General features: G+C 50.5%; 1 protein-coding gene across 4 annotated transcripts in view; it reads right to left on the bottom strand.

The window, feature by feature from the left end:
* The window catches only part of LOC119966626 (golgin subfamily A member 6-like protein 22), a 287,183-nt gene that overhangs the window by 86,159 nt on the left and 176,573 nt on the right, over positions 1-24,451 (bottom strand). For 2 of the 4 annotated variants that reach the window (XM_038798630.1, XM_038798632.1), the window contains exons 24-29: positions 23,650-23,691; positions 14,367-14,399; positions 14,203-14,241; positions 4,865-4,900; positions 1,273-1,383; positions 12-119 (exon numbers count right to left, since the gene is read on the bottom strand). In XM_038798630.1, the coding sequence (XP_038654558.1) occupies positions 12-119; positions 1,273-1,383; positions 4,865-4,900; positions 14,203-14,241; positions 14,367-14,399; positions 23,650-23,691 (369 nt within the window). The remainder of the gene's footprint in view (positions 1-11; positions 120-1,272; positions 1,384-4,864; positions 4,901-14,202; positions 14,242-14,366; positions 14,400-23,649; positions 23,692-24,451) is intronic. The other 2 variants (XM_038798631.1, XM_038798633.1) reach the window with 2 other exon arrangements.

The raw sequence follows: 24,451 nt of genomic DNA, 5'->3' as shown, positions 1-24,451 counted from the left end.
TCACTACTTACCTGGCAGAGGTGTACGCAACCTTGAACATGGTATCGACCTGGTTTTTGGTCGAGCACCAGAACCTGGGGCTGCTGTTGGGGTTGTTGATGGGGTTTCAGCTTCAGCGCCTTTTGAAGCAGTTATAAAGGAAAGAATGGAAGTCGTCAATATTATATTTCTACACAAAAATAAATCGAAGAGCTTAGAATTGCTATCAATAGATGGCGGTGACAATTTTGACCTCGTTATTATTCCCTCATTTGAACAATTAAAGGAAAGTTCAAGCCCCACTAGGATTTGATGACATAATCTGGCATGGGATTTAACACCAACAATTAGGGAATGCCGTGCTGCATGCTAATGTGAGTTGACATCCTCCAGATGAGAAACTGAACATCTTTTGGGCAGTTCAGCTGGATGTTAAAGATCCTCACATTGAAGGAATCCGACCAGTGTCACGGCAAACGGATTCCTCACAACCAAAGCACCAAAAAAAGAGATTAGCTGGCCATCATTGGGATTTGTGTTGCGAGGAATTGGGGGCTGGTTTAGCACACGGGGCTAAATCGCTGGCTTTTAAGGCAGGCCAGCAACGCGGGTTCAATTCCCGTATCGGCCTCCCCGAACAGGTGCCGGAATGTGGCGACCAGGGGCTCCTCACAGTAACTTAATTCGAAGCCGACTTGTGACAATGAGCAATTTTCATTGTTCACTTCAGCTGGGGGGTCGAGATGGAAATATTCTTATTGCCAAGCCGTAAAGCTGCGACTGCCAAATCGCATTCATACAAACTTGAGCGGGTTATCCTGTCTGGCCGTTCTAAGGGGATGCTGCACAGTTGGAAGTGCTTTTTTGTTGAAGACGAGCGGGCCAACATTTATCCTTCAATCAGCATTATTAAAAAAGATTGTGTGATGAACATCACATTATTGATGATTTTGGGATCTTGCTGTGCCCAATTTGGATGCTGCATTTTCTTTAACATTTTATGACACTTCAAATTTGGCTGCAAAGCACTTTGGGACACCATGAAGTTGTGAAAGAACGATATCTTCCTGTTTTCCCAATGAGTTTGTGGGACAGGCTGTCACACTTGCCTACAGTGACTACAATATTTGTGGCATCGGCAACTTTAAACATTCTTGTTTTTTGACCCCCATCACAAATAACATATATTCACTGTAAACGCCGATGGCCTTGGGTCAATTCCTATCTCGCTCGCTGGTTTAACTTTATTCCAATCCGCCTCAGCGGCTTTCCTCCAAATGTATATTTTTCTACCTGCTGGCCTTGTTTGTGCTGGTGGTGGTGGTGCCGGTATTGCCAACCGGTTGGCAGGGCAGGTTACTCTTGCTGTTCGATGAAGGCCTGAAGCCCTGTGCCTTTCCAGTTCTGATTATGAAACAGTTAAATGTTTACAGCAAACAAGCATTGAATACTGCCATCAAACCACAGTTATAGTAATGTCAAATCAGCCATTTTTCATTGATACGGACTGTTAAAGGACTTCCTTGCGGGGAATGTAAATTTATATCCGTTGGAGACCCAGATATCTGTTGCGTGATTGAAGTTGTGTTTATTAGAAGCCAATCTGACCACAGGTCCATCAAAGATGAAGATAATTTGGGAAACTTAGGGCGCGATTCTCCCAAAGGGAGACTAAGTGCCGACGCCGGAGTGAAACCCGGAGTGTTTCACTCCGGCGTCGGAGGCCGCTCCTCTCCTCCTATTCTCTCCCCCCCCCCCACCCCCCCCCTAGGAGCGGCGTTGCGCGAATCTCGGGCGCCGGGCCGTGACGCTTGAGTCAAAGCAGCGCGCCGAGAATGACGCAGCTGGCGGCGCTTAAGTGACGTCAGCCGCGCATGCACAGGTTGGCCGGCTCCAACCCACACGTGCGCGGTTGCCGTCTTCCCCTCCGCTGCCACGCAAGACATGGTGGCTTGATCTTGCGGGGCGGCGGAGGGGAAAGAGTGCGTCTCTCAGAGACGCCGGCCCGACGATCGGTGGGCACCGATCGCGGGCCAGACATCTGACGAGCACGCCCGTGGTGCTCGATCCTCTCTCCGCCCCCCCACAGGCCCCACACTTACCTGTCACACGATGTTCACGCCGGCAGCGACCAGGTGTGGTTGCCGCCGGCGTGAACCGGTCGGGGTCGTCAGGCCGCTCGGCCCATCCGGGCCGGAGAATCGCCGGTCGCCGGGAAAAACGGCGAACGCCGATTCTCCGAGCGGTGTGCCGCAAAACGCGACACGCCATTTTGGGGGGGTGGGGGTGGGAGAATCGCGGGGGGTGCCAGGGCGGTGTGGCGTGATTCACCCGGCCCTCCCATGATTCTCCCCCCCCCGGCGTGGGGAGCGGAGAATTGCGGCCTTAGTCTAAAAAGTTCTGTGTTAAGCAATGGGCTTCCAAACTAGGTTGTCATGCCTGGAGTTTCTTCAACTGCAGTGCCTGCCACTGAGATATGAGGACTTCGAAAAAGAAAGAAAATGGAATGAGGTTGCTTATCATCTGATTGAGTCCCTAAATCCATCGCCAGGGATTTTCCTCCACCGTTTATTCTTGTTGGGCAACTTGATGGATTTCCAAATCCCACCTTCACACTTCAATGGCAATGGGATTGGGAGCAGAGAACATAAAGGCTATCCAAAAGCTCGTGTTTGAAACAAACCTGTGGGACTTTAACCTGGTGTTGTAAGAAGAAAATGAAAAGACTCTCTGGAATAGATAACACAAAAATTGCCCTATTTGGGCTGACCGATCCATGCCTCTAATTATGCTGCACTTGATGAGGCTGAGTAGACAGTGAAGCGGGCAGACTATTATCTCTGCCTCCACATACCAAGACATTAACCTGTTTTTAACCATGATTACGAAACCCTTCACATCACTGACCTCCCATTCATTTCTCTTACGCCCTGTCCCTGTCCCCTTATAATTCCCAAACCATCTCCACGCCTCCTCATCTTTCCCATATCCCTTGCAGGCCCCTTTATTTCCTTCTTGCCTTTCCAATGCCCCCCTCCCCCCGTGCAGCTTCCTTTAACAGTATCCACTGTACGCAGAATCAGTAATCCATTGACAAGTCTGAAAAGTCTTTGAAATATTCCTAAAACTGACACAATAATAAAAGGCTCAATGATCAATTAACCAGAATCATTTATAGCATCAATGTCTGCAGATTGTACCCACGTTAGGCCTGCTTTTCTGGGGAGGGGGTTCACTGGGTGGGGTGGGGTGGGGGGAGTGTGGGGGGTATGGGGGGTGCTGGATTGGAAATCAAGCCTACTGCCGCTGGAATGAGTGCAGAGGCTGTGAGGTGTAGTGGAAGACTGGGCCGAAGAGCTGCCTTTGGGCTCGGGCACTTGTTTGAATGCAATAAAAAAATAATTGTCATGAAAAGCAATCCCAAGCCTTCAACCTAACCCACAGATGCCCCATTCCACACCCAAGCCAATTTGTGCTACCTCACACCCCTCTTGGCCGCTCATGCCTCCCATGAGAACACATGCTACAATTACGCCATGGTCCTTGATGCCCCCTTGTCCCCCACGCCTCAAAGTCCTTTTTAGCCCCATGACAAATCATGGTAATTTATAACCACCCTTTGCACCTTAACTCCCCCATGCAAGCCCATCGCATGCATCTTGACAGCTCTGACAGTTCATTGACACCTCCGACAGCTCCCTGACAGCGTTATAGTACTTTCATAGGTCTTTGACAGCCCTTTGAAAGTTTTACAGCTATGTCATGGTTCTTTGACAGTTCTTTGACAGATTGACAGTGCCAATAAATTTGTGTGTGAAAGTGGAGAATCATGCGTGAATATGTGAATCCCAGCCCGATTGAAGTCCTGCCCCACAAAAATGGAATACATTTTTCTGGAGTAAGACTTTGAATTTCCAAACTTTTCCACAGTTGGATGGAGCACCTCTCTGTTATGGCTGGAATATGGACCTTCGTTGTTTTTATTTTTGTATATATTGTGAAATGCAATGTGATGCTGTTTGAAGCCAATTCAACAGTGCCTTTCGAAGGAAAATTGGATAAATACTTAAAAATAAATAACGTACAAAGCTATATGGAAATAATTGGGAAATACGACTACTTGGATAGCTCTACGAAACAGCCAGCGCAGGTACCATGAACCGAACAGCGTGTCTCTGTACTGTATCATTCTACGATTTTATAAAATAACTTGCCGATTATCAGCTGATAAACCTATCCATGTACTTGGTGAATATTCCTCAGCTTTCTTGACTTACAAAAATGTTTAACCTTCAAAAATGCTGCTGTTATTTCTTAACGTTCTGTGGTCACAGCCGAGGTGAAAGGTCATTGCCTTTTGAGTGCCTGGCGAGTCCTGGGGCCTGCTGGCCAATTGGGTGGGACACATTTATCTATGGCCACAGCAGGTTAACAAATTCCTTATTCCTTGCATTGGTTGTGAAAAGAATTTCAATGCCTAAGTATCATATTAGCTGCCTTTTGCATCTGCGTTTTAAAAAAATCTAAAAAATATCACTTTAAGCGGCACGGTGGCGCAGTGGTTAGCACTGCTGCCTCACAGCGCTGAGGACCCGGGTTTGATCCCGGTGCCGGGTCACTGTCCGTGTGGAGTTTGCACATTCTCCCCGTGTTTGCGTGGGTTTCACCCCCACAACCCAAAGATGTGCAGGGTAGCTGGATTGGCCACGCAAATTGCCCCTGAACTGGAAAAAGGAATAATTGGGTGCTCCAAATTTAAACAAAAATAAATCACTTTAAAACATTTAAATGGAATTCCCTTTTTGTCTTTTCTGAGCTCTGTAAAGCACTTGATTTCCCTAATCTCATCGTTCCTGATATCAACATCCCTCATGCACTAACTTACCGCCTGCAAGCATTCTTTCGTCTCGGATCATCTTCTCTGTTGACAGAGAATAGAGGTAGAGTTCAAACTCGGCACATTAAAAATATTAAGAAACGGCTGCCCAGTTTATAGTTTCTGTACACGTCCTTGACTTACAATTCAAGTGTGACCATCATAATTTCCAATAGCCTTAAAACATTCCATGAGAAGTTATTTGAAATGATGAAAATTGACTGCTTCTATGAGATAGTTCACAGGTGGTAATACAAGACTCACTTCATACAGTAGATCTGCAAACTGGAGGCCAGGAGGCTGAGGCTAAGATTCAGGTGTCACTTTGAACTGTATGAGGGAGAGGATTGGAAGGATGTGGGGAGTACCTGGCCAAGGTTGAATTATTAATGATTTAAAAGTAATTCCACCTGTAGACTAATTGGCACCGATGATCTTTCGTATCGCCCTCAGAACTCTTTAATTGCAGTGTGACCAACTCGCTTAAAGTATTATCTAAGGCTTCCTCAGCATCGTGGATATTCCAAAGTGAGTCCATCCGCAGCTCCAGAGCTGTCAAGGGGCTGGTTTAGCACAGTGGGCTAAATAGCTGACTTGTAATGCAGAACAATGCCAGCAGCGCAGGTTCGATTCCCGTACCGGCCTCCCCGAACAGGCGCCGGAATGTGGCGACTAGGGGCTTTTCACAGTAACTTCATTTGAAGCCTACTTGTGACAATAAGCGATTTTCGCTTTCATTTCATTTCAAGTTAATTTCAGGGAAGGAGGGTGAGAGAAGCCATCCCAGAGTAAGACTTAAATAAAAACAGAAGATGCTGGTAAAATCTAGCAATTCTGTCTCCATCTTCAAGGGCAGCACGGTAGCATTGTGGATAGCATAATTGCGTCACAGCAATTCCAGGGTCCCAGGTTCGATTCCGGCTTGGGTCACTGTCTGTGAGGAGTCTGCCCATCCTCCCCGTGTGTGCGTGGGTTTCCTCCGGGTGCTCCGGTTTCCTCCCACAGTCCAAAGATGTGCAGGTTAGGTGGATTGGCCTTGTTAAATTGCCCTTAGTGTCCAAAATTGCCGTAAGTGTTGGGAGGGGCTACTGGGTTACGGGGATAGGGGGAGGTGTTGACCTCGGGTAGGGTGCTCTTTCCAAGAGCTGGTGCAGACTCGATGGGCCGAGTGGCCTCCTTCTGCACTGTAAATTCTATGAAATCTCTGGAGAAGGAAACAAAATGAATGCCTCCAGTCCAATCTGAGGGCTCTTCAGAGCAAGTCTTTGTCGTCTGATTATTGTAAAACTGTTTTCTTTGGTTCAAAGAAGCTGAAGCTTAATTTTTGGCACTTCAATTATACGGGTCCTTGATGAGCTAGGTTTCTATCTGTGGTTGAGGTTTGATCAGCATTGAAGCCCTGGCAAATGACACAGTGCACGGAGTTCCATCCTTGAAAAGAGCCTGCATGATGCAGGAGCTGACACAAAAAAAAAAGGGCGGCACTGGTTAGCACTGTTGCTTCACAGCTCCAGGGTCCCAGGTTCGATTCCCGGCTCGGGTCACCGTCTGTGCGGAGTCTGCACGTCCTCCCCGTGTCTGCGTGGGTTTCCTCCTGGTGCTCCAGGTTTCCTCCCACAAGTCCCGAAATATGTGCTGTTAGGTGGATTGGACATTCTGAATTCTCCCTGTTGTGTACCCGAACAGGCGCCGGAATGTGGAGACTAGGGGATTATTATAGGAGGGGGACAGTCACTCTCGGTGGCTGTCAAACTGATGGCCCCCCTCAACTCCAAGACTGTGGCTCATTTCAGGGCTTGAGCAGTGACATGTGTGGGAGTTTGCAAACGTCCACACACAGGAGCATCTGCGATATCACGGATTCCCTCTTCGCCCAGGCAGCTATCTATATCCAATTTAACCAGGAACAGACCCACCAGGATGTCCAGGCTGCTGGATTTACTGCTATTGCTGACATGCCGCAGGTCCACCGGGTTATTGATGGCATGCACGTCACCCTCAGGGCACCAGCTCGACAGGGTCTGCGCCCTGCTGCCCATCATGCCCGTCTGTGCATGATACCCAGGCAACTTGCAGGATGCATACATTATGCACACTTGAAGGTTGCTGGCATCTTTGAGGCATTCCCTCAGCTGAGGGATTGGCTAGTGGGTGACATGGTCTATGCACTGAGGCCATGGCTGATGGGGAGGCCCCAGGTTGAGGCGGAGGGGCGTTATAACCAGGCTCATTCAGCAACCAGGAGCATCATCAACTGGTGCATCGGGCACAGCCTAGACCGCTCTGTTGGGGCTCTCCAATACAGCCCCCAGAGGGTGTCAAGCATCCTGCAAAACGTTGCACGGCAGCGGGGCGACATGCTGGAGGGGGGGGGGGGGGGGTAAGAACAGCAAGCCTCCTTGGATGAGGGAGAGGTTGATCAGCTCCCAATTGGCTGAGCAGGAGGCCAAAAGACCAGCAGCTCCATCGCCACCACCACCTCCCTCCCCGCCACCCTGCCACCCACGCCCCCCACACCCCCTGGGCCCTCAGACCCTCTGTCCCATTGCCCTAACATTACCCACTAAGGTGGTAGTCTCTGCACTGGCTAATGGTGCTGGTGAAAGCAATGCCGAGAGGTCAGTGTCTTCCCCAGAGGTCTGCTCCGGGGTGTTTTGAGACGCTGGAAGTTGGGGGGGTGGGGTTCTAGCTGGTGGTGCATGTGGGCAAGGTGCTCGGCCAAAGATGGAAGGGTATTGTGTGTTCTCGGAGGGTGGGCTCTGAGAGACATGTTGGCAGGTGCAGTGTTACTGACATATAGGTCTCTGTGGGCAGATGTCAGAGATCAAGGTTGGTAGTGGTGCTGGCGGCACACAGATAGTTGCTCACCATAACAGCTGGAAGGAGGTTCTTCATCTTCTTTGTGTGTTTCATGCTGATTCAGGTATTGACGCTGCCGGCAGCCTCCACAACCTCACCCCAGGCTTCACTCTGTACAGCTGGCTGTTGTCTCCGCCCCACGCTGGGAAAGAGGGTGTCCCACTTCTCCTCAAGGGCGTCCAACATCCTGTGGAGGTTTGCATCAAGGAAGCGCAGTGCGGGTCTGGGGTGAGTGGAGCACTTAAAAGCTGCTCCAGGCTGTCCGACAGGATTCCCGACCCCAGCGAATCCCTCAGCTGGGGAATGGGGACATGGGGCGGGATATGCACCTGGGCAGTGTGCTGTCCCATTTACATGGATGGAATTGAGCTCCTTGCAATCGGGTAAAAATGTTCCAATTCTCCGCTGGGGGAGCACTATGGGCGCGATTCTCCGCTCCCACGCCGGGTGGGAGAATCGCAGGAGGGCCGCTCTGGCACCCTCCGCGATTCTCCCACCCCCCCCAAATGGCGTGTCGGGTTTTGGGACACGCCGCTCAGAGAATTGCCGCTCGCCGTTTTTCACGGCAGCCCGCGATTCTCCGACCCGGATGGGCCGAGCGGCCTGCCGTTCCCGACCGGTTCACGCCGGCGGCAACCACACCTGGTCGCTGCCGGCGTGAACATGCCGGCAATACCTGGTTTGTGGCTTGTGGGTGGCGGAGAGGGGTGTGAGCACCACGGCCTTGCTCGGGAGGGGACTGGCCCGCGATCGGTGCCCACCGATCGTCGGGCCGGCGTCTCAAGGGGACGCACTCTTTCCCCTCCGCCGCCCCGCAAGATCAAGCCGCCACGTCTCACGGGGCAGCGGAGGGGAAGGCGGCAACCGCTCATGCGCGGTTTGGCATGCGCGGTTGACGTAATTAGGCGCGCCGGCCGCGTCATTCCCGGCGGCCGAGATTTACGGCACGGCCCTCCTAGCCCCCCCCCCCCCCCCCCCCCGGGGAGGGGGGAGAATAGGGGGCGAGGGTTTCACGACGACGTCGGGCCTTGCGGAGAATTCCACCCTAAGTCTCTGAAATGCAGAATCCTCCCCCTACAGGTTTTCCAAAGGTACTGCAGCTATACTTTTGGTTGTAATATTAATTTTTTTAAAATATTTTATTAAGGCATTTATATAAACAAACACAACAAATAAGGGCAGATTCAAAATTGAGCAACATAATAAATAAACACCGCTCCCTCTTGCCATTCCCCATCTCCTGTCCTGCATTCCCTATTTTAACCCCCTTATTCCCCCCTCCTCATTTCCCCTCTGCTGAAACCTCAATCCTCCTTAAAGAAGACAATAAATGGCTTCCAGCTCCGTGCGAACCCATCAACCGGCCCTCTCATGACGAACTTGATCTTCTCCTCAGGAATTCCGCCTGGTCACTCACCCACATTCCCGCGCTCGGATCAGCAGATCCGAGTCCCTTCACCGAGGCAAAATCCGTCTCCGGGCTGTCAGGGAGGCAAAGGCCAAATTGTCGGCCTCTCTCGCCCCCTGGACTCGTGGGTCTTCCGACACACCAAATGTTGCCACCCCTGAGCCCGGGGCCACCTTTACCCCCAACACCTCGGATATTACGAGTCAACCCCTGCCGGAAACCCCTCCAGTTTCGGACACCCCAAAAACACATGGACATGGTTCGTAGGCCTCTGCGTGCACCATCAACACCTGTCCTCTGCTCCCTCACAGAACCTACTCATCCTCGCACCCATCATTTCTGCCGTGTGAGCTACTTTAAACGGAATAAGGCTGAGCCTTGTACACGACAAGGACACCTTCACTCTCCGCAGGATCTCTTCCCACATCCCGACCTCCATCTCACCCCCCCACCATCCCGAGCCCCTCCTCCCACTTCCTTTTAACATCTCCTATCGGGGCTCCCTCCCTGTCCATCAGCTCCTCATAAACCTCGGACACCTTCCCTTCCCCTACCCCGTCCGTCGACAGCGCCTTCTCCTGGAGCTCCAAGGACGGCAACCTCCCTCCTCATGAAATCCTGGACCTGGAAGTACCTAACCCATTCCCACCGGGAAGCTGATATTCTTCCTCCAGGTGCTCCAAGCTCGCAAAGCTGCCCGCTAGGAACAGATCCGGAAACCGCTCAATCCTCGCCTGCCGCCACCTCCGAATCCTCGCATCCAGCCCCCCACCCCCCCACCCCGGTGCAAATCTATGGTTATCACAAATCGGTGCCCACACCAGGGTACACTCCAGTCTCAGGAGCTGCTTCTCTATCCCCATACCCTCAAGGCCGACACCACCACTGGGCATGTGGAGTACCTGGCCAGCGTGACCAGCAGAGGCCTAACAAACAATGCCCCAAACATGTTCCCCTGCAAGAAGCCACCTCCATTCGCACCCATACCAACCCCACTACCCATTTCCTAACCCTAGCGATGTTAGCTGCCCAGTAGGAATTTATTATATTCGGCAGTGACAACCGTCCCCCTCTTCGCCCCAGTCCCAAAAACGCCCTCTTGACCCGCGTGGTCTTCTCTACCCACACAAACCCCAAGATCAACACATTGACCTTTTTAAAAGATGACTCCGGATCGAAGGTTAAGAGGTTCTGAAATATAAACAAGAACCTTGGCAGCACCGTCACCTTCACTGTCTGCACCCGTCCTGCCAACGACAATGGCAGCACATCCCACCTCGTAAAATACCCCTTCAACTGCTCCACCAACTGAACCAAAAACTTATGCAGCTGCGCCCAGCTCTGTGCCACCTGAATGCCCAAGTACCTGAAACGTGCCCCCATCACCTTGAATGGGAGCTCTCCCAACCTCGTCTCCTGCCCGCTGGTCTCCATCGGGAACACCTCGCTCTTTCCCATGTTCAGCGTGTATCCGGAAAACCAACCAAAATCCCTTTAATTCTGTCAATATCCCCCAGTGGGTCCAAAATATATAACAACAGGTCCTCTGCATACAGCAAAACCCTGTGCTCGACCCACCCCACCCCGCACAATCCCTTTCCAACTCCTCGACGCTCTAAGCGCCGTAGCCAATGGCTCTACAGCCAAGGCCAACAGCAACGTGGAGAGCGAGCATCGCTGCCTTGTCCCACGGTGCAACCCAAAATATCCCAAACTCACCCAGTTCATGCGCACACATGCTACCAGCGCCTTATAAAGCAATTGGACCCTGTGGTGAATGTGTAACCACTATAATTCACATTGTACATTACTGTGTCCCTGTGGGCTCCATCTGTGAGCCGTTGCGCGGCTCTGCCCACAGGGGGAGATGAGGAGCATGTACAGGGCTCCGCCCTTAGCTCCGCCCCCTTCAGGAAGTATAAGTGCTGCGGTCCTGCGAGTCCGCCCTCAGTTCAGCACAGTCGCAGGCAGGCTCAGTTGTAAGCCAATTAAAGCCACAGTTTACTCCAACTCGTGTCTCTGGTTGAATTGATGGTCGCATCAGACCCAATCCACAAACCCCTGCCCAAACCCAAACTGCCCCATCACCTCCCACAGATATTCCCACTCCACCCGGCCGAAAACCTTTGCTGCATCCAACGCCGCTGTCACCTCCTTCCTGCCCCTTTGGGGGCATCATAATCACAGAGTAACCTCCTCACATTTGCCGCCAACTGCCTCCCCGTCACAAACCCCGTTTGATCCTCACCTATCCCGGGACCCAATCCTCAATTCGCAAAGCCAACGCCTTTGCCGGGAACTTAGCATCTGCCTTTAACGACGATATCGGACTGTGGGATCCGCACTGCCCCGGATCCTTATCTTTCTTCAGTATCCGGGAGATAGACGTCTGCGATAGTGTCGGGGGGAACACCTCCCTCTCCTTGGCCAGCAGCAGCCCCAGATTCCCTAAAAACATTTTAGAAAACTCCACCGGGAACCAAGTCCGGACCCGGGTCTTCCCTGCTTACATCACCCCACAAACTCGATAACAGCTCCCTCAACCCAATGGGGCCCCCAGTCCCTCCGCCATGTCCTCATCCACCTTGGGAAACTCCAACCCATCCAGGAACCACCGCATTCCCCCCACCCCTCCCTCCCCACCCCTCCCTCCCCCCCACCCCTCCCTCCCTCCCCCCCCCCACCCCTCCCTCCCCACCCCACCCTCCCCACCCCACCCTCCCCACCCCACCCTCCCTCCCCCTAACCCCGGCCAGGGCTCCAACTCATACAGCTTCCTATAAAATTCCTCAAACACCCTCTTCACCCCCACCAAGTCCAGGACCACCTTTTCCATCCCGTCCTTCTGCCCAGTCTTCCTCGCCGCCTCCTGCTTCCTATGTTGGTGGGCCAGCCTGCTGCTCACCTTCTCGCCGTATTTGTACATTGTCCCCCTGGCCCTCCGCAACTGCCCTACTGCATTCCCCGTAGACACCTGCCCAAACTCCATCTGGAGCCTCTGCCTCTCCTTCAACAACCCTGCCTCCGGAGCCTCCGAGTACCTCCTATCCACCCTCAGAATCTCTCCCACCAACCTTGCCATCTCTGCTCGTTCCACCTTTTCCCTGTGCGCCCGAATTGAAATAAACTCCCCTAACCACAGCCTTGAGTGCCTCCCACACCGGGGGTAGTGTGTTCCACCTACCCCCGGATGGCTGTCGTCACCCGCTCGCACACCTTCTCATCCACCAACAATCCCACATCCAGCCCCCCCCCCCCCCCCCCCTCCCCTCCGGTCCACTCACAAATGAAATGAAATGAAAGTCGCTTATTGTCACGAGTAGGCTTCAATGAAGTTACTGTGAAAAGCCCCTAGTCGCCACATTCCGGCGCCTGTTCGGGGAGGCTGGTACGGGAATCGAACCGTGCTGCTGGCCTGCTTGGTCTGCTTTAAAAGCCAGTGATTTAGCCCAGTGAGCTAAACCAGGCAGCTAAACAATAAACATCTACATCCCCGCGGGGGAATCGCCTCAACTGATTCAGGATTTTTGGAACCTGTTGTAAGCCTTTCTGAGGTAACCGTGCTGGTGAGGTATGAATATTCAGTGAGGGAGGATCATGTGGCGGGGAGGAGTCTCAATAAGTATATTGAAGTGCATTCAAATGGGATTCCTGCCCTTTGTGGGCATGAACCTCATTACATCACTTGCAAGGGGTGTGGTAAGTCAGAAAATACGATCTCACCGGCGGAAACCATGGGCTGGATTCTCCGGTCGCCGACGTCGGAATCATGTTCGGCGAACGGCCGGAGAATCACATTTCCCGACCGTATCGGGGGGTGGCACCACTTTTGGATGCTCCGCCCACTCCAAAGCGGCACATTGTATGCCGCATCGATGGCCTCAGAACGTTGCCTGAGGCCCGCCCCCCCCCCCCCCGATGCTCCGCCCCCGACCGGCCGAGTTCCCGGGACACGTGTGGTCTCATCCATCGGGAATTCGGCGGCGTGGTGGCTGCAGACCCAGTCCAGCGCCGCCACAGTCGGGGGGAGGGTTGATCCGCTGGTAGGGGAGGGGGCATTATTCGTGGCTGGGGGCACTGTGGTGGGGAGGTCCGGGGCGCATGAGCCGGCCAAAGGGGGGGGGGGGGCACTATTTTCCAGGCCGGGGTCCGCGAGCAGCCTCCGCCATGAAGCACGGCGCGGCCGCTGCAGGCCGACGACGAGCGGACGGGCGGCCACGGACCCGGCAATTATCTGGGGCGTATCGGCAGCTAAAGCTGGGTGGTCTACACTGCCGTCCTGTTAGCCCCCAACAAAACGGGGAATGGGTGGCTGTTTTGTGCCAGTTTTCCCCACCGTTCCCACGCCGGCGTGCGGGACATCGCCCCAGAATTTGGAGAATCCAGCCCATTTTCCGATTCTTGCGCGATTTCCCGCCCATGTTGCTGTTCTCGCTGACAACTGGCGCGGGCTGCAAATCACCCCCTGTATTTTTAGTGACTAAGGCATTTTGATTCCAGTCACAACGGGGAGGTGTGCACAAGTCCAGTTCCAAAGCACAACTGGTGGCAAAACTGCCCGAGAAGGAATTTGTTATTTCTGAGCTACATTTGCTCTGTTCCGCAATATCACAAGGCAATGATTATTACTATTAGTTCACCTTTTATGCACAACATATTTTAAAACATGTTACATATATTTCAAAGTGTGCCCAACAACTGTGCGGACGAAATAATCCTGATGCGACCGTCAATTCACTCAAGACACGAGTGGAAGTAAACTGTGGCTTTAATCGACTGACAACTGAGCCTGCCTGCGACCAGAAGAACTGAGGGCAGACTCACAAGACCGCAGCACTTTATACTTCTGGTAGTGGGAGGAGCCATGGGCGGAGCCATGGGCGGAGCCAAGGGTGGATCCCTGTACAAGCTCCTCATCTCCCCCTGTGGGCTGAGCCGTGCAACGGCTCACAGACGGAGCCCACAGGGACACAGTGATACACAGTGTGAATTCTATGCATTATACATTCACCACAAATCCTCCCTGCTGCCCACTACACTTTTCTTCCTGCCTTTACTTCCTTCCATATTCAAAACTTACCGACTTCCTCTTCTGAAATGTCACCATGCTGCAATCTCTCTGTTGAGGGAATAACAGTACTCAGACTTTCTCTTAATATACAAGGTTTGATCTAGGCATTGAATGTTGCTATCGAAACCCCAAAATTTTAAAACAAATTCCTTTTCAGATCGTTATTAACTTACCAAGTTGGTCCTGAAGTTCTCTCAGAGCCTCCTCTGCCAACAGAGAACAAGACTCAGTACAAACCTTGCATATTAAAGAAAATTCTAAAATACCGTGTTTGTTAAAAATTACATCTAAAACATTATTCCAAATGAAATGTTTCTCAATGGACTAACTATTGACGCTGTCGGCAGAAATGATTTGATTAGTAGGAGTCAGCATTGCAGGAAATCTCCAGGAATGCTGTATTCAGCAATTATAGTATGTTTTTAAATGGTGCTGCATTTAGAAAATGGAGATGAGGGGGGAATGGCAATACTTGGGAAGCAAATAGTCCAGGATACATTTGGCTAAGATCGAGGGGTACTCCTGCTCAATCTTGCCCCACAAAAAGAATTTTTAAACCTACTGTTCATCTTTCTCTATGATTACACACATACGCACTCACACATACAGTTATCGAGCTCCAATTAGTCTGCTGCCAGCCGACCCAATGGAAACTTATTTTTTGTGACCAGGAAACAAAAGTAAGAAACTCCAACCACAATTACATGTGAAATTAAAACTCATTGTCCTGAAACATTGGCCGGAATTCTCCGGACGTTGAGATTCCTTGGGCGGGATTCTCCGACCCCGCCGCCGGGTCGGAGAATCGCAGGGGGGGGCGGCGTGAATCCGGCCGCCACCGGCTGCCAAATTCTCCAGCACCGGGGATTTGGCAGCGGCCCCCCCCCAGCGATTCTCCCGGCCGCCCATTTTCGCCCAGTCCCGCCGGCGTCTTTTACACCAGGTACTTTGCTTCCTGAAGTCAATGACCTGCTCTTTAGTTTTGCTGGCATTAAGGGAGAGATTGTTGTCGCTACACCGCTCCACTATCTCCCTCCTGTATTCTGACTCATCATTATTCGAGATCCTGCCCACTATGTCGTATCATCAGCAAACTTGTAGATGGAGTTGGAACCAAGTTTAAATTAATTAAATTCAATTATTAAAAAGGCAAATGGAATGTTAGTGTTTATTGCAAAAGGTCTGGAGTATAAAAGTAGAGAAGTGTTGTTGCTTCACAGCTCCAAGGCCCCGGCTTGGGTCACTGTCTGTGCGGAGTCTGCTGTTTCTCCCCGTGTCTGCGTGGGTTTCCTTCGGGTGCTCCGGTTTCCTCTCACAGTCTAGGGTGTGCAGGTTAGGTGGATTGGCCCTCAGTGTCAAAAAGATTAGGTGGGGTTACTGGGTTACAGGGATGGGGTAGAGGCATGGGCTTATGCAGGGTGCTCTTTCTGAGGGCTGGTGCAGACCCGATGGGCCAAATGGCCTCCTTCTGCACTGTAAATTCTATGATTATATGATTCTATGAACTCCTTCTGGAAGTCAGATATACCACATCCACAGGTTCCCCATTATCCAACTTCTTGGTTACGTCTTCAAAGAACTGAAGCAAGTTGGTCAAGCGTGAATTACCCTTCATAAAACTATGCTGACAATGGTGGCTTGAGCTTTGTGTTTCCAAATATTCACTCATCCCCTCCTTAATTGATTCCAGCAACACCCCCACCACAGAGATCAAGCTAACCGGTCTATAGATTCCTCTCTCCCTTTTTGAATTGGGGGTGTCACATTAGCGTGTTTCCAATCCACCAGGAACCTTCCAGAATCCAGGGAATTTTTTTTTAAATTCAGAGTACCCAATTCATTTTTTTTCAAATTAAGGGGCAATTTAGCGTGGCCAATCCACCTACCCTGCACATCTTTGGGTTGTGGGGGCGAAACTCACGCAAACACAGGGGGAGAATGTGCAAACGCCACACGGATAGTGACCAGGAGCCAGGATTGAACCTGGGACCTTGGCACCGTGAGGCAGCACTGCACCACCGTCACAGTATCACAGCAAGGCAGACTTTATCCGCCCTGTCTCTCCAATCAATTCATCATTCCCACACCTCAGGTAGCCAAGCAGGTGTCAGTTTGAACTCAGCACTATGCCCTGCTGAGTTTGCATTTCCTTCCTGTGAGAAACACAGTCTGTCTGCTTTCCTTGCCCGACAAAAATGTGACATCACAAATGGGGCAGGCCTTCCTCATCCAGGTTCCACCCCTCATTTTCAAAGGCTATTGGAGTTATCCCAACTTTGGAAAGGTCCAGGCCTCAGTGTCATGTTGTTAACTCGGTAAGCATAGGGCTAAATTGCTGGCTTTGAAAGCAGACCAAGGCAGGCCAGCAGCACGGTTCTATTCCCGTACCAGCCTCCCCGAACAGGCACCGGAATGTGGTGACTAGGGGCTTTTCACAGTAACTTCATTTGAAGCCTACTCGTGACAATAAGCGATTTTCATTTCATTTTCATAGATGTGTGCATGTGTGCATTCACTTTCCGTAGGCCGCAATTTTAGCAGAGAATGAAATGTAAGATATGGCGGCTTTGCCATCAGAAATGAAAGAGAGAAAAGGTTGTTTTGCTGAAGCAGTTAATGGTGATGTTTACCCTCGATGTGAGGAGCAATCCTAATCTTATGTGTCAGCCTTGTTATCATATTCGTTTATTCCATTTCCTTCAGCTACCTGTGCGACATTTTAGAAATATATCCATTCTGTCAGGTGGAGCTTTAAGCTCGTAATGAGCTACATGAAGATATTTCAATCATAATTAATACGGATGAAAAGTAACATAAGACATTCACAAATAATATAAAACATTGCAAATGCTGAGAATAATGTCAGCCATGTTTTGCAATCCTCCATCATAGATCATGGAATTTGCAGTGCAGAAGGAGGCCATTCAGCCCATCGAGTCTGCACTGGCCCCTGGAAAGAGCACCCGACTTAACCCTATGCTGTCATAATATACATCCAGGTATATAATGGAGTGCAGACAGGCAGTGATTGACACACAGGATGACCAGTAAGCACACAGAACACAGCAGCCAATCACCAGACAGGACACGACCACTATAAAGCCAGAGGGCACCAGTTTTCCCGCTCTCTCGGGATCCAGCCTCTGAGACAGTCTGAGCTCGTGTGCAGCAGCCAGTACAAACACCATGTGGTAGTCAGTTAGTCTGGTCAGGCTAGCCTCAGGTCTCCAGTCAAGTCAGCATAGTGTCAACATACAGTTGAACATGTAAAATAGTTTAGATGTTAAATAAAATCGTGTTGCATCTCATCAAGTGTTGGAAGTCTATCTCTCGCTACACTGCATCAAACGCAGTCCACATCAACCCAGCCTGCCCAACACATCACATGCCTCCACTCTATCCCTGTAACCCAGTAACGACACCTCACCTGTGTGTCACGAAGGACAATTTATCACGGAAAATTCACCTAACCTGCACGTCTTTGGACTGTGGGAGGAAACCGGAGCACCCGGAGGAAACCCACGCACACACGGTGAGAACGTGCAGACTCCGCACTGACAGTGACCCAAGCCGGGGATCGAACCTGGGACCCTGCCGCTGTGAAGCAACTGTGCTAACCACTGTGTTACCGTGCTGCCATATCGATTCCATATTTCAAGTGGCCACAGGGTCCCTCAAAGATGACTCTTTTGCACAGTAGCTTTTATATCACTAAGGGCTGAATTTTACAGGGTGCTGTGAATCCTGATGCTCCCCTGCCCCCCCCTAGCTAAAATGTTAGTTCCTTTGCTTTCACAGCTTCCATCGTCTGCAGCTACACAATACTGAGGTGTTCACCAGAATGTGACCCAGAGACAATGTACATGTGTCTATCATTATGTGTACCTGCACAAGTGCCTCAACAGGGGAATGATGTGCCGCTGCCTCATCTGAGACTGGGCCACTCTCGCAATCAGAGGCAGTGGCATGGCGATCCCTGGTGGGTTCCCCCGATGCATCCTCTCACAACACTCCAGCTAAAGAAAGACGCGCGCAAATACGTGCTGTGATAATAAACTCTCAAATACTGACCACAGGTACATGCTGTCTCCTCCCAGTGTGATCTAATCATAAAGTGCTCATCGTCTTCACTCTTCACACCAGGCAATTCAATCTCTGCCTTTGATAATGGTCAATCACTCTCCTCCCCAGCCAGCTCCAGGGCCTTCACCTCTGAGCACACATAGCAGGCACCCCTCCATCAATCTTTGCCCACTCCAGCCTGTTGATCTCCAAGTACAGAGGGACAGAGGCTCAATGCTGTACTTCCCCCTGGTCCAATGATAGGTGAATGTGTCTGCATCTCTCTCCCATGCCTCCACTCTTGCGTGAGATACCTGAGCTGGAGATGGGGAAGGATCCGTTTGAAGCCCACGTATTTCCAATCACTCAGGCGTAGCTGGTGTGGGTGCACAGGGCACACCTGGTGGACCAACATACCCCTCACAAATTCTGTGACCCCTCTGCCCCCACTCACTTCTCATCCACAGGTTTCCACGGCAGTCATAGAATTTACAGTGGAGAAGGAGGCCATTCGGCCCATCGAGTCTGCCCACCGATCGGCGGGCCGGCCTCTCTGAAGGAGGACCTCCTTTCCTCCGCTGCCCCGCAAGATCAATCCGACATTACTTGCGGGGCGCCCGCGGGGAGGACGGCAACCGCGCATGCACGGGTGACGTCATTTACACGGCGCTGGCCGCGTACCTTACGCGGCGCCACTTTCACACGGCGCCAAGGCCCGGCGCGCGTAAATGACGCGGCGCCGCTCCGAGCCCCCGGGGGTGGGAGAATAGGGGACGAGGAACAGCCTCTGACGCAGGAGTGAAACACTCCGGTTTTCACTCCGGCGTCGGCACTTAAGGGCGCGATTCTCCGTAAATGCGGAGAGTCGTGAAACTGGCCGTGTTTCACGACAGCCTCCGCGCCCCCTCCCGGGACCCGATTCTGCTCCCCGGTTGGGGCTAGCAGCGGGGCCCCGTGAACCTCGGCATTGCAGGCTTAGCGAACTTCGCTAAGCCCGCGCGCCAAGGGTAACGGCGGCTGACGCACACAATGACGTCAGCTGTGCATGCGCGGATTGGACGGCTCCAACCCGCGCATGCGCGGATGACGTCATCACGCATATGCGTGAAACCCGCGCATGCGCGGTTTTGTTGTGCCCCTCAGCCGCCCCGCGGACTGATCCAGCTGGGCGGCAGAGGAACAAAGAGTGTGCGGGGTTCGGACCCGCTGCCCGCGATCGGTGCCCACTGATCGCGGGCCCATGCCACCCTTGGCATGGCCGTGGTGCGGCCGTGCCAATCGGTGCCATGGTTCTCCAGAACGTCACTTTGCGGCCGTTTTCACGAACTGTGAGAGCAGGTGTGTTGAAGTTCGTGAAAACGGCCGTAAAGGCCTGGGAACTCGGCCCATCGGATAGGGGAGAATCGCTGCTCACCGTAAAAAAACGGCGAGCAGCGATTCGTGTCGTGGGGCAGCCGTGGGGGAGGGAGAATAGCGGGAGGTCAGGAAAAATGTCGGGAAGGCCCTCCCGCTATTCTCCGACCCGTCGTGAGGGGCGGAGAATCGCGCCGTTAGTCTCCCGACGGGAGAATCTCGCCCCAGATTTTAAAATTGAAACTGTTGTGCTCCTATTGAGCTTGAAATACATAAATCAGTAATACTACATATTCTACATAGATTCTACATAGATCTGAAAACATCATGCTCCGGAAAATTCACAATCTGCAATTGATTACACAAGGTAATAACGTACTCAATCTTTAGATAATGCTATAAATTGGGTGATACTAACAATCGAGCACACATACATGCAGGACTGCTCATTGGATACTAAATATAGGATAACATTAAAGTTATTTCATTGTGAATCAATGTTTGCCATATTATTCAGCTAGAAGTGATGCCTTATATTATATAAAATTACGAAACAGGTATAGGTGACTGACCGCATGCAAATGGTTTTGGAACAAATAAGCTACATTTCAAGTTAAACAGGTAATCAGAAAACTCTTGCAGAGAACTATAAGTTAAATTTAACATGTTTTAGGCAGCACTTGATTTGAAAAACAATGTTCTGACATTCTATCTGCCGAACTTGTTATGAACCGTGCTGATGTTCAATGCAAGGGCATCCCAGATCCCAGAAGAGAAACTTGGGATGCTGGTTCAGAAGTATTTATTTTTGCGGTTTGGTAAAGGAAAGTGAGAAAAGAGTTGAAATTCGGTGAGGAAAGGTTGTGGATATTCAAATCGCAAAACATTTATTAAATTTCAAAACATACAAGAAAGGCAACAGCAAAGAATAAGTTACAATTAACTACAATAATGGTTACCCAGACAGCATATTTAAATACCCCAAAATCCAAATCCATCTACCTTCATAATCTCTGAGAATATACCTTCCCCAAAACAACATCCCATGGGTTTTAAAACCTTGGGCCAAATCCAGGAAATAATTACCACACAGGACATGTAGCTTTCATTTGGTAACCGTTCTCCTGGTTTAGAGTAGAACTTCTGGGGTAACTCAAGCAGCTTCTCCTGCTTGATTTCTGCCACAACAGCTTTATTCTCTCTGAGAAAGCTCTGCTTTGTAACTGTGTGTGGCTATGATCCAGGTCCCTAGCCTGCTAGTCTCTACTTTGCTTCACAAAATATTTGTTTCACCCTTCCACGAGGTTAATCTGCATCTCACAAGTCCTTAATGCCATTAAATAACTGTCAGTTTCTTTTTTCATTCAATTCTTTACTTTTCATTTCATTTCAACTTCCTAACAAACTGCTGGCAAGTATAATTAACCATTTAAAAATAGCTGGGAACAGAACTGGCTACACATGATCAATTATCCTGTGGAACATACGGTCTGGAATTTTCAGGCTTGCCTTATTCACGTTGGCCTCTCATCTCTGGCCTTTATTGTTTTCTCAAAAAAACTAAATTTGTTACTCACTGCTTGGGGGTGTGAAGCTGAACCGCCCCCAGCTTGGGCATACCCATAATTCTGGGGGTGGGATAGTAGAAGTAACTTGGCATGCAGGTGGAGAAAAATTACATCCCCCACCCACTTCCATTCCTGCCTTACACTGGCAAAACTATTATCCAATGACACCAAGGAGAAGGAAAATGTTACGTGAAGAAGGAACAATGTACTCAGTAGTTAGATTTCATAAGAATGCACAACTCATCTCAGTCATGAATGGGAGACCCACAATTCTTAAACTGTGCCCCCCTAACGTTCCCCACAAGGATTAACATTCTCTCAGCACCCACTCGATCTCAGGATGTTCCATGTTTCAATAAGGGACTAACTATTTGAGCTGCTCTGAAATTAGGGAGGGAGGTGGCAGCAACGTGGGTGGGGTGGTGCGGGTAGTGGTGCCAATCATTTTGGGGGAGGCAAGGTCGTAGAATCATAGAATTTACAGGCAGGAGGAGGCCATTTGGCCCATTGAGTCGGCACCAGCCCTTGGAAAGAGCATCCTACTTAAGCCCACACCTCCAGCCTATCCCCGTAACCCAGTAACCGTACATAACCATTTGGACACTAAAGGGGCAATTTAACACGGCCAATCCACCTAACCTGCACATCTTTGGACTGTGGGAGGAAACCGGAGCACCCGGAGGAAACCCACGCAGACACACGGGGAGGAAGTGCAGACTCCGCACAGACAGTGACCCAAGGCCAGAATTGAACCCGGGACCCTGGAGCTGTGAGGCAGCAGTGCTAACAACTGTGCCACCGTGCGGTGGACTTTTGGGGCAGCCGTCAGTGGCAAGGAGGGATGCCAATGCCCCTGGCAGCCCTGCAGGGACCCTCCCTCCCCTCCATGGTCCATAACAGCGGTGACTTGGCTGCTTCTTGGCTGTTTTATTGAAATTTGAATGAAGTGGCGAAATGGGCACCTGCTTGTTCTGAGGCCCATTCAGCTACTTGTCTTGTACTGTAGCCTGGTGCTTCTCTAAAGTTGGAAGGCCTCTAATTGGGCCTCCAGTTTTGAGAGTCCTCCCTCCACTCGTAACTGGTCTGGGAACCCATCTCCACGCCAGGATTGTTCAGACCATAAGAGATAGGACTGTTCAGCCCATCTAGTCCGCTCCACCATTCAGTGAGATCATGACTGATGTGATCATTCTCAACTTCACTATGTCGCCTTACCCCCGTAATCCTTAATTCCTTTACTGGTTAAAAATCTGTTTTAGGTGACAATCTTAGCTTTAATCTGTTTCCTATCGGGGGAGGGTTCCTGATGCAAAAAATAAACCTTGCTCATGGTTCCTACCTCTGTGTGAGGGAATTCAGTCCCCATTAGGATTCTTTTGAAAGCAGAATTTTTGAATAAGACAGCATTTCATAGAATTAGAATTTACAGCGCAGAAGGAGGCCATTCGGCCCATTGAGTCTGCACCGGCTCTTGGAAAGAGCACCCTACCCAAGCCCCCACCCCCACCCTATTCCCATAACCCAGTAACCACACCCAACACTAAGGGCAATTTTGGACACTAAGGGCAATTTAGCCTGGCCAATCCACCTAACCTGCTCATCTTTGGACTGTGGGAGGAAACCGGAGCACCCGGAGGAAACCCACGCAGGCACGGGGAGAACGTGCAGACTCCGCACAGACAGTGACCCAAGCCGGGAATTGAACCTGGGACACTGGAGCTGTGAAGCAATTGTGCTAACCACTGTGCTACCCTGCTGCCGTGGATAGTGTCCAAAGGTACAGTCATGTTAGAAGTTTAGGACCAGAGCAAAACTCCCACTTCCCAATACAAATGAGGTGTTAGTGACCAACCATAATCCAAAGGGCAGCAGGGTGACATTCCCTTAGGAGGGTGCCTTCCTTAGCTTTGTTCTGGTGCTAGTTAAGCCTTGAACCTGGCTTCAAGTTGCACGTACACTACCAGTGCAGTCCTGTCTCAATTGTAATAAGTACCATATAGCAACCTGCATTACTGTAATAAGTACCATATAGCAACATTTCTGTTGGTGCTTCTTTGTAACTTGGTCAGAAATCCCTGGTGAAATTATGTGACCAGCCTTCTAATCAATACCTTCACAGTTTCTAAAAGTCTTCCACTCAAGTCAAAATTATCGCAGTGTATGTGGAGAATCCCATCGGAAGCCCTATCCTCTTATCTCATGGGGTTATCAATTGGAGACACCGAACAATGGAACATATTGGCTTTCAGATCAAGCATGTTCTAATGGAAAATGTACTTGTATGTAATAACCTGGATGAGCTACCACTGCAAATGGAGAGTGAATGACTGATGCAGTAATGTCCCAACATATCTCCATCTTTGTAAATGCCTGTGCGAACATGATTATGCCACAGTAATATTTGAAATATGGTTCAGAGTGATTTAATGGCAGTATTTATGGCTTTCAATGCATAACTCATTTCTAAACTTACGTTTATCGGACAGGGTTGTTTCACTACAACTTTCGGCCGCTGCTAATAAGTAACAGAAAAGATCAGTACAAACAAATTCCAATGCTCACAAAACAAAGCAACTTTCTTCCCATCCTTCAGCAGGTACTGATCTAGCCTGCGGTCCAATTACATAGGTGTTTACCATTTCTGAAAGTTTGACGAAATGGCCATTTTATTCTTGGACACGGGAGATTTCAGCAAGGCTGCCTCTGCCTGTTGCCCAGAGAAGTTGTTCTCTTTGACCAGCGAAACCTTTTGTGCTGATCGTGCTCACATATCAGTGTGATCATAAAGGTAAACCTGAGTTTATACTGTGCCTTTCACAACCTGAGGACATCTCAAAGTGCTTTACAGCTGATGAAGTACATTTGAAGTGGAACCACTGTTATGGCGTAAAGATGGCAGCCATTTTGTGCACAAAAAATTGTGATAATAAACAGTAATGAGCTTTAGTTGAGGAATAGCCATTGGCCAAGCCATGAGTCAACCCTGCTTCAGAATAGTTGCCTGGAATCTTCAAAATTCATCGGAGAGAGCAAGCAGTTCAATACCTTGTCCATAAGTGACACTCCATCAGTACTTCACTGGACAACGTCAGCTTAGGTCTTGCACTCAAATCCCTGGTGTGGGACTTGAATCCACAACCTTCTGACATGGGATGAGCGTGCCAACAGAGCTGCGACCAACCGGTGCAGAATTTTAGAACTAAATTGGTCGGTGCTCCATGACCCCCACATATTGCAGTTTCCTGGCAAAGGTCAATGGCTAGCATTCATTCTTT

The sequence above is a fragment of the Scyliorhinus canicula genome, chromosome 5, assembly GCF_902713615.1.
Source record: "Scyliorhinus canicula chromosome 5, sScyCan1.1, whole genome shotgun sequence".
In the NCBI taxonomy this organism is placed as follows: Eukaryota; Metazoa; Chordata; class Chondrichthyes; order Carcharhiniformes; family Scyliorhinidae; genus Scyliorhinus; species Scyliorhinus canicula.
Note: the sequence above shows the minus strand (reverse complement) of the source record. Positions and strands in the feature narration are given on the sequence as shown.